At 39.0% G+C, this 13467-nt stretch overlaps 1 protein-coding gene across 1 annotated transcript; it reads right to left on the reverse strand.

The window, feature by feature from the left end:
* LOC115675673 (mitochondrial import inner membrane translocase subunit Tim13) lies at positions 1-2864 on the reverse strand. The gene is made up of 2 exons (XM_030598431.2): positions 2657-2864; positions 1-360 (listed from the first exon to the last, which is right to left on the reverse strand). Exons 1-2 carry the CDS (start codon positions 2771-2773, stop codon positions 211-213), a joined length of 267 nt encoding a protein of 88 aa, XP_030454291.1. The 5' UTR covers positions 2774-2864; the 3' UTR covers positions 1-210.
* Positions 2865-13467: the final 10603 nt, after the last annotated feature.

Below are 13467 nucleotides of genomic sequence, written 5' to 3' on the forward strand. Positions count from 1 at the left end.
TTTAAGCTTCGAAATTTTGATTTCACAAATAATAGATGAAAGTACAGAATGTGCTCCCCATATGGGTGAGAATTAAAAAGTAAGAATCTAAATCATCTAAATAAGAAATATTCCGGTAAAACGGAAATCTAATATCAGACTTCCTGCACCATATGACTTGGTGATAGAGCGGCCTCAACATTCTTCAAGAATAAAATCTGTAGCAAAATTTCAACGAGGGGCACTAAACATAGCTCTGCTAATGATACCAGTGGCCTCAATATAGCGTTCCACGCACCTAGAAATGCAACTACTTTCGCTTCCACTCAAACTTGATCCTGGCTTAGTAATGCATTTTTCGAAGCATTTTCCCCTAACAGTCTGCACAAAAAAATGAAAGCATAAAAAAATCATGAGAAGAACACAAAGTAGAGACAAAATTACGATAGCAAAATCGGTGGCAGCTTATAAAAGCACTAGGACAAAGTCACACACATTCAAGTACTAATTCATCACACATGAAGCTACCACTAAAACCAATAGAAACTCACACCCACCGATCAACTTAATAATTCAAACAAGAAACATGCATCGTTGTAACATGCTCTCACCACCAGTAAATTGTGAGCATTCTAAGATGGAACTTTTGAGTGCATTGCACTTCATATGTTACATGTTCTATCTGCCTTCTTCCTCGAGTTAAAGACTCTTTGATGGTCAATTCTTAAAACAAGTACATCATCAGACCATGATTTTCCTTCTTTTAATGTTTTGAATTTCAATCATTCTTCCTCCATTTGTAAGGTCCACCCACTTTTACGTTCATCCTACCGTTGGTAATAATCTTCCTACTACTTTTGCGCAAACTGAATGCTAAGAGACAGAATGCAACTTCTTTCAGAAGTAGAGAGTAGTTAGTGTAACTTCTTTGTAGTAGCTACAGTCATGAAAAGATGTGCTTCAACTTTTACAGAGTGTTTAACAAACACCCCACAGCCACTGCGTTAACACAGCTACTGTTTAAGATGCACTCGTCATGTTTCAAGGTGCTTTAATTTAAGAAATGTGTTTCCAAACACACATTACTGCAATGATTACAGACATGCCAAACTAATCTAAGTGCACGCTTTATTTCAAAACACATTCAAATATGTAATTTCCTCATCGAGGTACAATACCCCTGTTGAACTTGCAGTATGGCTCCTCCGGTGCAAGTCCTGAAGAAGATAATCCCTAGCTAGTTCTAGGAACTTCTATTACTTTATATAATCATAACAATATATGGACAAATAACAAATTCAAAAGTCAACCATTTTCCTAAAGAAAATTATACACTTGAAAAGAAATGAATTACTCGACTAAATGTTGTAAAAGTTACCGTTTGACTAAATTTCAAAACAACCAGAGCAGGCCAAATCTACACTGTGAGCACATAAAAATAACTCAAGAGCGAATACTTGCCTTGCAGGATTAGACATTCCACCAGTTATACAGAGTTTGAGGATATTCAGTGTGTATTTCAATCCATCTGATCTTAACATGAAGTATAGATCTGAGTGTAGCTCAATAAACTCGCTGGTACCATGCACACAAAAGTCACAAGCTCTTACAGAAACACGAGCAAATGGAATAGACAAAGCATACAGAGAACTCTGAAGACCATACGTGTGTATTCCATGTAAAATTCAGATTCAGAAGCTCGTCATCTTGGTTTGATTCCATTTACCCAGCCATGTCTCGAGAGCATATGAAGGAACAGACAATAAAGCTCCGAAAAAGTCACTTTCAAAACAACTGAGTAGCTCTGCTCGAGCTAAGCAACTAACAGCAGAAACTACATTCTGTGCGCAACGTCCACTGGACTCCAAGCATCGCCAAGACAGGTTCTGTACTTTAAACCCGAAAGGCCAACCACTCTAGTCGCGGCAGTAAGTACCGAACAGGATGCACGCATGCACGTGGGTGGGGAATCGACACTTAAAGAGTCAGAGAAAGAAGCCAACACTGAAGCTCTGCTCATATCGCTTACAGAAATGAATGAACGAAAAATATCTTCATCATCCACGAAAATGTTCAAACATAAATTGTTGTCAATAGCGAAAACATATTTCTTCGACTAATTATTTTAAGCGATACAATGGACCATTTTTAGGAAAATGCTGCGAAACAAATTAAGCCTGAAAATTAACAAAACCAGGCAATCAAAGGTCAATTACGATAACCTTCAAATTCAAACCGTTTTCCCTATCTTTGCTTTGCAACCAAACACTTGGTTTTCCCTTTTTTTTCTTTTGTGGGTGCAAGCGTACCACACTCCAAAGGGAAATCGCACAGACGCATAACATCGATATCCGCGAAGCGAAGCTCGATCGAGACAAGGCGATCGAGTGTCCGAACAGAGCCCCTCCCATCACCGGATCGAAATCTCGAGAACAAGACCCAACTTCTTCACCGACAAACTGGAAGCCGTAACTAAATGCAGATAGTGGAATGAACCGAATGAACCCCAAGAGACCGATACTCACAAGGAAGATCACACGCAACACCATAACAGTCAGTGCCCAAAAGGAATTCCACCCACGTAACAAAATCAACCCAATTACCAATAGAACACCCCCACAAAACCCACACACACACACACACACACACCCGCACCCAGACAGATTGAGAGATTGACCTCAAGGAACTCCTCGGCGTAGGCTTGAGCGAGCTGGGTCTTGAGCTGGTCCATGAAGTCTTCGGTCGAGAACTGGGAAGACGAGGAACCGCTCGAGGGTGACGAGAACGAGTCCATCTCTCTCTCTCTCTCTCTCTTCCGCGCGAGGAAGGGGAGCTGCTTCGGCTGGTTTAGGAAACGTGTAAGCCCCTACAAAACCCGCTCATAAACCCTAATGATTTCTGCGAAGCAGAGCGGACGGGGCAAAGCGGTGCGGGTCGGTCGATCGACCCGACCCGACTCGGCTTTTGGATTTGGGCCTGGTGGATCAATAGGCGGGCCTGAATAGTCAGGTCCCAAGATCCTTTGGGCTGGACTGTCCATTGACTCTTAAAAAAAAAGAAGCTTTTCACTAATTGGCTTTCAGAAAAAAAATTGATCTGAGTTTCTATGGGATAGGGTCCAGAAGGAAGCAGCTCGGCCGGGCCCGTCCGACGCGCTTCGAGCTCCGGCAAGGACCGGACGGAGCTGGCCTCGTCGCGGTGGAGCTCGCGATCGGCGGCTCCGTGTGTGGAAGAAGACTCGAGCTGGGCTCCAACTTGAGTTAACCATTTTATATGAGGTAAACTTGTGCTTCTCAATAGCTTTTACATCATTTAATTCTATATTCATTGAAGTAGATGGGTGAGGGGTAGTAAGACGTGCTAATACGTATGGGTTTTTTGGTTCGCTAAATGAGTAAATTTACATGTTTGGCTTTAACCCCAGATCGTGAAAAGGAGCAAACCCTGTAAACCAGCGATGTGGGGTACTTTTCACGCTCTCGAAGCTTCGATCGACCGACCAAGTAGCCACATTTCCCACGGCGTTAATCACCGAAACAAACGAAACGATCCGAACCGTTGTTAGGTATCCTTCCAACTCACTTCGCTTCGAGGGGTGTAAATCCACCATGTGCCTCCACAAATGATCTGTTCATGTCTCTCACTATTCATCAACTTCTCCTTTTTTGGCCCTTTTTATTATCTCTCTTGGCACCCACGCCTAGGCTAAGACTCAGCTGCAAACGACAGCGACATATGTGCAGCCACGAAATGCATCAGAACCCCCAAACCAAACAAAAGGGAAGCCGATGATGATTATAAAAAAACGAACTCAGACCGATAACATGGGAATATTGAACACACCCATCAGAACAATTTAATAAAAAGAAAAGAGACAAAAGGAGAGAGAGAGAGAGAGAGGGTTCCTTGGTGATGGTGGTCCTAATGGAGTGAAGAGGATTGTCTTTTGGATGGGAATGGGTCGAGAGAGAGAGAGAGAGAGAGAGAAGGAGCGTGTGGTCCTGTGTCTAATACTAATAGCTACCCACGAGCTACTATTTAACACAAGCATCATCGATGCATCATCTTTTTATGGCAAACTCCACCCCTTTTCTTTTTAAAAAATGATACGACTATTCCCTGAATGTTAACCTAATGTACAATATGATTCATGAACTTTTGATTTGTTCAATGTGGTTCCTGAACTTTAACCCAACATGCAATGTGGTCCATGAGCTTTTAATTCATTTAATGGTGTCCATGAACTTTTGGTACGTGTTTGATGTAGTCCCTGAATTATATGGAAATATTCAATGTAGTCCTTCAATATCAGGGACGTCCAGGGGCTAGACAACATTGAATAAATTAAAAATTCAAGGGCCACATTAAACATTAGGTAAAAGTTCAGGGACCACATCATGGACTATTTGTATCATTATCCTTTTTTTTTATTTTAATTTCCCCTCCTTTTCTTTTGGTTTTGTTTCTTCTCCTCCCCCCCCCCCCCCCTTCTTAATTTAATATTTTCTAGCTAACGACCGAGCTCGACCAATCTATCATTCGGATTTTCGCTTTGAATCGTAACCTGCGCAGAGCGACGTGGATATCGCCGTGAGAAGTCACGAGGCTAGGGTTGCAACGAAAGAAAGAAATCCATCTCACCCCCCTTTCCCCCCACTCTTGAAAGGAAAGTCAATTTGACACTAGTCGGAGAAGGAATCATTAGGCGTGATTCCCACTTGCCATGAAAATGCTGTCCCAAATAGCACCTAACAAAAGCAAAATGCAGAGAATTCGTGGGTTTTTTGGGGGCCAAAAGGCAAAAATAATGAGAAGAGAGAGAGAGAGAGAGAGAGTTATGGAGTGGCCTCTACAGATAGGGAGGGGTTAACCCTAGTAATACGACTAAGTGGCCTAAATAAGAGGAACCAATCACTACATGGTGTCAGCTTACTTGAATGGACTTATTCTATGTTGAAGGTTTTTAAGAGCCTATGAACCGTCCATGTACAGCTATGTTATGATCCACCAGTTAATTTTGGTCGTAAAAAATGCCCATGTGGGTCATTTGGGTATCTAGCCAATTCGATGATTACCTTAATGGCCTCATCTTTTAATCAAACTAGATAATTAAAAAGTTGGATAAATCAGAACTTACGTATGTAGGCCTGTTCTTACAAGGTCTTCTTCCTTGTACGGCTCGAACAAATCTTGTTTATGCCGACGAACCGTCCAATGAATCGATTATATAAAAAAAACTCACTACACTTGCACATATGCATGCTGAGAATCTCTGCTTCATCATCTTGGTATTTGAATGGTGGGAAAAAGGGAGAGAACAATAGTAGGCTAAGCTAATTTGAAGCTTGGGTTAATTGCTTGGCAACATGGTGGTTGCTTGAGTAATTAATAATTATTGAACGTGCATGTTAGAAAATGGTGTGAGAGAAGTTGGGAAACCCTAGATAAAAAATTGAGCTAATGCAAAAAAAGAAAAGAAAAGGGGGGTGAAATGGCTGGAATTTGTCTCTCATTTACTAGACAAATGCGCTTTAAAAATGAGAGGAAAAGAAAGAATTAAGCTTCTCATCTGTCTTCGACGTGAATAATTAATATTAATATTTCCTAACTAAAAGAAGAAAAGTTGATTAAAAAAATTGTAAAATAGGTCCCCCCTGAAATTTTTTTTTTTGTAATTTCACCCCAAATGAAGCTTCTATAAGAGATTATGAGAGAGAATTACCCCAGAGAGAGAGATAGAGAGAGGGGCATAGAATAGGTGTGTATGTGACAATTATGGGCCAGATAAATATCTATAGGTGATGAATAATTCTCAATAATTCATATTAATATTATGTACCATACTAATTAATGAACATGCATAGGGATTCACTGCCTATTAATCAAGTGGGCTAAATAATTTATGAGGAGCATTTAAGCCTTGTAATTACTACCTAGATATGAAAAAGGAACGGCGGTAAATAAAGGACGGTATTAATTTCAAAGAATAGTAGGACAACCCTCAAGATTTTTAAAAAATTAATTAATTATTCAAATTAGTATCTAACAATTTCTCTATACGTATTACTAATAATTATGATTGCCTTGTAAACCAAAGATTGCCTACAAACAGCTCCCTCATAGAGAACGACAAATGGGGGCTGGGATGATTTGTAAAGGGGGACTTCGGTTATGCACTCAAAATAAAAAAAAAAATCTAGGTTGTTAAGACACTAACTAGCCAAAATAACAAACTGATATGTAAGGGTGTGTTTATTTCATGGAAAATAAACGATTTGGATAATATTTTACCAAAAATAATCGCTTGTGTCGCTCACAAAAGATGAACCAACGAAAGAAAATTTTATTGTTCACGAAAATGTTTAGATATGAATTGTTGTCCATAATGAAACATTTTTCATTGACCAATTATCTCCATTTGTTTCGCGTAAAATGAATTATTTAGAAAAATATTTTTCAAAAAATGATTGTTTTTATCGCTTGTAGATACGAATGAACGAAAAATATTTGCATCGTTCACCAAAATGTTTAGACATAAATTGTTGTCGATAATGAGAACATTTTTTATTAACTAATTATTTCAAATAATATAAGCGATTTTTTTAAAGAAAATATTATCGAAATTATTTATTTTCTGCAAAATAAATAGAACCTTCCAAAGACACTTCAACTTTCCATAAGTAGGTATAACAAATCAAAAAATTCTTAATAGATAGACTTTCTTAACGTAGAAGATCGCTTTCTCTTGTACCTCATTGGTTCATTCAGCTAATATGTAGTCTATATTCTCACGTTGAACATTCAAATAAATCGATTAATTGTCAGTTACAAGTTTGATCAACTGATGATTTCTTTGAATTCGATCAATTCATGCTTGATCGCTTGTTTAAAAAGCTTGAACTATCAAAGAAAACTTTAGAACAATTAGTAAAAGTAGGGGAACGGGAAATTAAACTCGAGATTTCTAAATTTGTTCTAAAACCTTATATTTCGAAGAAAAACGTGCAGGCCACACCGTATTTCTAAAGACGAAGTAGGTAATCATATTCATTGAAGTGACCAGGAACGTGTACTCAATCAAATGCCTTTCACAGGTCGCAAGACAGAGGAACCAGTGCATTGGAAGGCTCAATTCAAATTCAGTGGGCATCATAGAGAGAGCGCAAGTTGTTCAAAAATTAGGGCCACTTGGCCTCTCGTCTCTTCCAAAGTCAAAATGCTCATAATTAGGATTATAGATTGTTAATTATGTTTAGTCTTGGACGATTCCCTTGCCTTGATTACTTCGATAATTCAAACGTCACTGTTGTCAGGAGAGGTGACGATAGCAGCATTACTCCACCCGAGATTGGCAATTAAGAATGATATCTTAATCTTGAAATTAGCATAGGTTGGCATTACTTTATTGGTTTCAGAATTATCGATGCCCTAATATCAAGGGTCTAAAATGGCCTTTGCGTTATCTTGGAGAATCGGTCATTTTTTGGAAGGGAACTGCTTTGATTTGTCTTCGCTACAGTACATGTGCATGGAGGGTACGAGAAGCAATTCTCATGGAAATATCAAATGTATAGCCTGGGTCGAGTGGAAGATTTGAGAAGTGAATTGCGATCTTAATCCTAGTCCGAGGCTCAACCTCCATGGCTGTTGAGCCCTCTAGATTATGAGGTGATGGCCCCTGCATATAGCTGCCAAGTTTAGCTGCAGCAAAAGGTGGAGAGAGAGAGAGAGAGAGAGAGAGAGAGAGAGAGAGAGAGAGAGAGAGAGAGAGAGAGAGAGAGAGAGAGAGAGAGAGAGAGGCTATGGTACAACATGGTGGTGGCGCAATTTGGAGCAACGATAACAAGAAGGTCGTTGATAAGGCTGCTCAGTAGTTTCATGTTGATTTATGTTAGGGCTGTCATCACGAGTAAGATTAGAATAGTGAGTTGAGCAATCTTGAGAGAAAAATGATGATTCAAATCATATACATACGTCACCAATAACTGATACCCGATATGATTAATTTAAAGACTATTTAGATAAATGAGAATTGCAAAGTGTAGATTTTAAAAGTTGGGGAGTTAAAGTTGGTTTAGATGTGAAAAATGGAAAAAGGTATTTGGAAATTTTACCAAGCAATCAATATGACTACTAATGGAGGCTTTATGACATGCACTTTTTAATCCGTCTAGGCGGAGGACAACTTCAAGGGAGCTGGTGATTGACAGCCGCCACTGGCGGCCAGAAGCCTGGTTTAATTTAATTAATATCCACTTGTATTCATTGAACATGCATCTTATCGCTACCTTGTTCTCAGCTTTTAGATTGTCCAATTCCCTGAACTTTATCCCTTCAAGCTAAAGCTCCACGCCTGTCACTAGGTCCAAGAAGACTAGACTAGAAAGTTAGATCGGAAGCACGTGCCAATCGACGCAGCTTTTTTCCGCAATGCATGGGTGAAATTTCCATTACAAAGGGCAAATCAAATATACAAAGCAAGGGTGAGCATGGTTTCAGGGCATAATCTAAAACCTGATAATTGGACTGGCGGGAACCTATCCGATTTTAAATTTCAAGATATGCAGGTAGGTTCCAGATTTTAAAAATTGAGAAATCTATTTCAATGGGTAGGTTCCAGGTTCTAGGTTACCTAGAACCTGTAATCTAGAATCTGGAATAAGTTTTCGTGTTTTTCTTGGTCTGTGCCTTCGCACAATCTTGTAGTATGCCATGGCGTCTAATTGGAACCACTAGTCTAAGTTTTTATTTCATAACTGAGACTTTTATTTTATTGATATTTCGTATTTTTCGTGTGTCTAAATATAAATTATGGTCAGTGAATTGTTACAGCAAATTGTGATCATAAAAGGTGATGTTTAATTGCAATCGTTCAATTAATAATACATGTACAACCTAGGTAGACCCTGAAACCGACCTTTGAATTTGTGACAGAATAAGTTCTAGGTTCCAAGACATGCAGGGTAGGTTTCAGGCAAAAGTGAGAAATATGTTCCAATGGGTAATGCGGAATCTAGAACCGCTCACCCCAATACAAAGTACCTGATAATTCAATAGTACAAGATCATGACCTATATATGCAATGCATGGCATGAATATTGATCTTAGCATATATAGACATGAGAGCACATCCGTGACTCATTTTGCTCTTGCCAATATTGCTCTGGCGAAACGTCAAGGCTGAGAGATTGGACTGTCTCTTCAATGGGAGAGCATATGTGACAAGGAGAATATAAGGGTCGCACAGAGTTTGGAAGGAACTAAGATGGATGTGTTATATAGTCTGTGCATATAAGAAAACATTAAATGTGAGGAGACATCTCACCATCATGCGACTTCATAAGTTAGGTGATCGTCATAAATTACTCGACCTCCCTTTTGGGTTCGGCCCCTTGTGGAAGTATCCACCTTTGTTGCTACATATCAAATTAATTTAAACTTTTCCTCAAGTTGAGAGCATCTTGTGACTTCTAAATGATTGGACATCCATTCTTGTCAATTCCATGTTTTATCTGGGACTCTGGGTTGATTGGACTGACCGGATCCAATCAAGGTTTGTTCATTTATTTATTCATTCGGCCTTTTTGACATTGTGAAGCTGTGGAGGGCCTCTTTATTTATGGTTTTTTTTTTCCATGATCTCTCCTTATCATTACGTTACTTTAATCCAGATGGAAATTGAGTACTAGCTTCAAAGAAAATAGTTCTTATATGGGAAGTTAACATACTTTCAAGAAAAATGAAATGGCCCAAAATTGAGTAGGTGGGCAGCAAAGTGGATTGATGAAGATTCTTTTGGTCAATGCAAAGAGCTTGTTAATTGAGACTCGCTTAATATTGATCCAAAACAAGGGAAAAATAGAAGGGAAAGTCCACAAAAAAAAAAAAACCCAAAGCTCACTAAGACACATTTACCCTGAACATTTTTTTGTAACATAAAAAATCCCAAAATATGTCAACTATAACACATTTACCCTAAACTTTTTCTTATGACATTAAAAACCTCAAATTTGTACCTACGTGACACATTTACCCTCTGTGAAGGTTCCGTTAGATGATTTTTCAATCAAAACAACGTTGTTTTTATTTCACTTAAACGTGAGCGTCATGTCAATATTGTTTGCTTTCTGGCATTTATGTAGACATATTTTTAACAGTTCACGTTAACAGAACTTTGACGGAGGTAAATGTGTTACGCAGGTACAAGTTTAAGATTTTTTTTGTTATAGAAAATTTATGGTAAATGTGTATTAATAGGCATAATTTAGGGTTTTTGGTGGCTTTTGCCAAAAAAAAAATATTTGACTCACATTCGGATACATTAGTAAAAATAGAGCCTCGAGTTGAACAAGGGGAGACTTTTGTAATGACGATAACTTTGGGGATATTGCAGTGATTATAAGCGACAAAAGGAGGGTTGAAGATAATTGGCTTCCTGTTTGATGGGACTCTGACAGATTGGACTTGGAATTTGGGTGAATCTGGTTGGTCGAACATCTTTTTCTAATGACATAGTCCCCACTAGCTAAATATTGAACTCGTTCGTCACGGTCACATGGCTAGTTGGGAATGCAATATTGCCACCGGCATCCTAAGTCCACGATTCCAAGTGTATCGAATCACGTGGGAATATGATTTTGTTTGCAGGGATAGTCTTTCTGATGTGAATAACGTGATGGGTGTGTACTTCCGGCCGACTCAAGTGGGATCTATTGATCAGCTTCGGTTGGCCAACAAGAAAGTAGGATGCACCTTAGCTTCTGCTTCTTACGTGACGAATTTGATAATAGATCCACTGGCTATTTGCAATTCGCCCTAATAAAGCTATGTTAAAGGGCACGGTTGGTTGGGACATTAGGGAATTTCCAGTTAAGAAATTAGAGGTCACTTGTTAACCCACCGTCTGAATACAAACCGCTTTGAATCAGGGTCACATGTACATATCAAATGCCCGGACTTGAATGGTTAGCGGCACTTGCAAAATATTCTGTATGAGTATTTAAGTAGCTGGGTCTCTACACCTTTACCCCTCGAATTATAACAAGAAATTACGATTCTCCTGCTCAAGCTGGAAATAAAGTGTTTTGTCACTAAACACTATTTGGCTTAGGATAAATGCTACCGGATTATACAGGGGCATTAGAAAATAAGGACAACTCCACCATTATTTTGGTAGGAAGACTCTTGCGATGGGACTAAACGGTCTCGAAGGTTTTTGATAATTAATCAATAGAAGTATAGCTTCAGCTGCATTTCCTTATGCGGCTCCCTTAAGCTATAATCATAGAAACCCTGATAAGATGACTAATTCAGTGGGAACTTTGAGGTTGCGTTTGATAGTCCGATCTTGAGTCTAAATAAGATAACAAAATATCATATATGGTGTTTAGTGACATCCTCTGGATTGGATATACCTATATAAAATGCCGGATAAAAAATATGGGTTATGGGGTGGGATTAGGAGTGAGCTTTTTCAGATTTTGTATATGTTCCACCTGGAACCTACTTGTTGGAACATGTTCCTCATTTTCCATAGCTTGGAACCTACCTTGTGCACCCTGGAACTTGGAACCTACATTGTCACAAGTTTCAAGATCTACCCTGGTTCCACATGTATTATTAATTGAACGATTGTAGTGAATCATCATTTTTAATGACCATCACTTGTTGCTACAATCCACTTACCATAACTTATATTTAGATACATGAAAATTATGAAACATTAACAAGAAAAAGTCTCGGCCATAAAATGGAAGTTCAGACTAGTGGTACCAGATTATACACCTGTTATCGAACGCTGTGGAATACCTCAGTATCACGCGAAAACATAAATTAAGAAAAATACAAAAAAACTTGTTCCCGGTTCCTTGAACGTGAAACCTGCCCATCGAAACAGGTTTTCCAATTTTTGGAACCTAGAACCTACCCTGCATACCTTAACCTAGAATTGGACAGGTTCCCATCGGTTTGATTCTTCAATTACAAATTCTATTGTGGAACCATGCTCATCTCTAGGTAGGACAAATTTGGATTGGATAAAAAAATTTAAAAATAACTTAAAATTTTTCTTTCAACATAGAGTGATGGAGTGAAGCATTTGGCTTTGCCGTGGCCACTCCGCAAGGACCACCTCCACGACAGCCAATGATCATCACTTTCAACCACCCTGCAATCACCATCGCCTTCGACCGCCGTCGATTATCAATGTTGTCCAGTCAATTGTGGTCCAACGACTGGGGATGAAAATGAGAAGTTATATGTCACGTGGCCATCAGCATCGAAGAACTCAAATCCCTTCACAAGTGCGTCAAATCCTTCGAGGTCATCGTCCACAACAGAGGCATGTTCGCCCTCATTACTCTCTACCTGAGTGCCGTCCATATCCACCTCCTCTCCGCCCCTTTCTACCCCCAGATCGCTAGCTTCGACGACAAGTGGCACCCGAGCTTCGCGCACGTTGTCCACCATCCTGTCGCCACCCTTACATCGGTCATTGCTGCCTCGACTACCAGATTGTCGCAGTTGCTACCTCCCAGGGTCGCTTGGCGACTCTCTCAGTGACCCGAACTAAGGAGAGTTGAAGAGAGCGGGTTTGAGACAGAGAGGGAGCTTAAGAGGCAAGATTTGGATATCAAGGAGATTGCGCTAGGCAAATGGGATTTTCAAAGATTTCTATTTTTATCTTGGATTTGCACCACACATGTAATGGACTTTACACAATCTGGAGGATATTTGGAGGATTTCTAATCCTTCCTTATTTTATAGTTTGGGGAGCCTCAGCATTATTGATGGCTCCTGTTCCACTTAATTTCCTTAAAGAGAAATAACTCGATAATTTATATAGAGAATCACGTGAGATTATAGTCACTGTACAAAGTAATCGGGATGTACATTACGCTTTTTACCCTAACAAATAATTGGCATTAACTTTCTTTCCATAAGTCATCAATGTTTTTTAAATATAAAATTAGAGAAACATTTTTTTTAATTGAGTTAGTCTGAAATATATTTATTTAAAACATTTCCATTTATAGTCAACCACTACTTCAAAAGTTTGTGGGTCACATCGCAATACAAAAGAAAAAAGAAAGACCACGATAATTTTTCATGTTTTTGTGGAGATTGAGACCCTGATCAACATTTTAGGATTAATTTACTTTTTCTAAATAGTTGGTACATTGGTAGCCTGATTATAGAAGGCTTAAAATTAGCAACATTGATCACTCATTTATCCTAATAATCTACCAATATACACACCTTGGAATAGACCACAACCCCATATTGTCACACATAAACGCAATCAATTTTAGTATAAATAGCATTACTCGAAATTCTTTTATAACGAAGCAAAGAAATACAACATATCAGGCACACAGCAAAATTTGAAAGGGAATAAGTACCATTAGTCGCGTATGCAGGTTAGGATTCATGACAGGAATTACTTTCGCGTGACTTGAGCCCAAGTGATGATGTTGAGGAAGAATCAAA

This window comes from Syzygium oleosum, unplaced genomic scaffold (assembly GCF_021117445.2).
Source record: "Syzygium oleosum isolate NSW1041296 unplaced genomic scaffold, Sole_v2.1 Sole_v2.15, whole genome shotgun sequence".
Taxonomy (NCBI): domain Eukaryota; kingdom Viridiplantae; phylum Streptophyta; class Magnoliopsida; order Myrtales; family Myrtaceae; genus Syzygium; species Syzygium oleosum.

Coding starts and splice junctions, on each gene's coding strand:
- LOC115675673 (XM_030598431.2), bottom strand. CDS start 2,773: ATGGACTCGTTCTCGTCACCCTCGAGCGGTTCCTCGTCTTCCCAGTTC. Junction 361..2,656: donor ACGCCGAGGAGTTCCTTGAG/GTCAATCTCTCA, acceptor TTTTTTGTGCAG/ACTGTTAGGGGAAAATGCTT.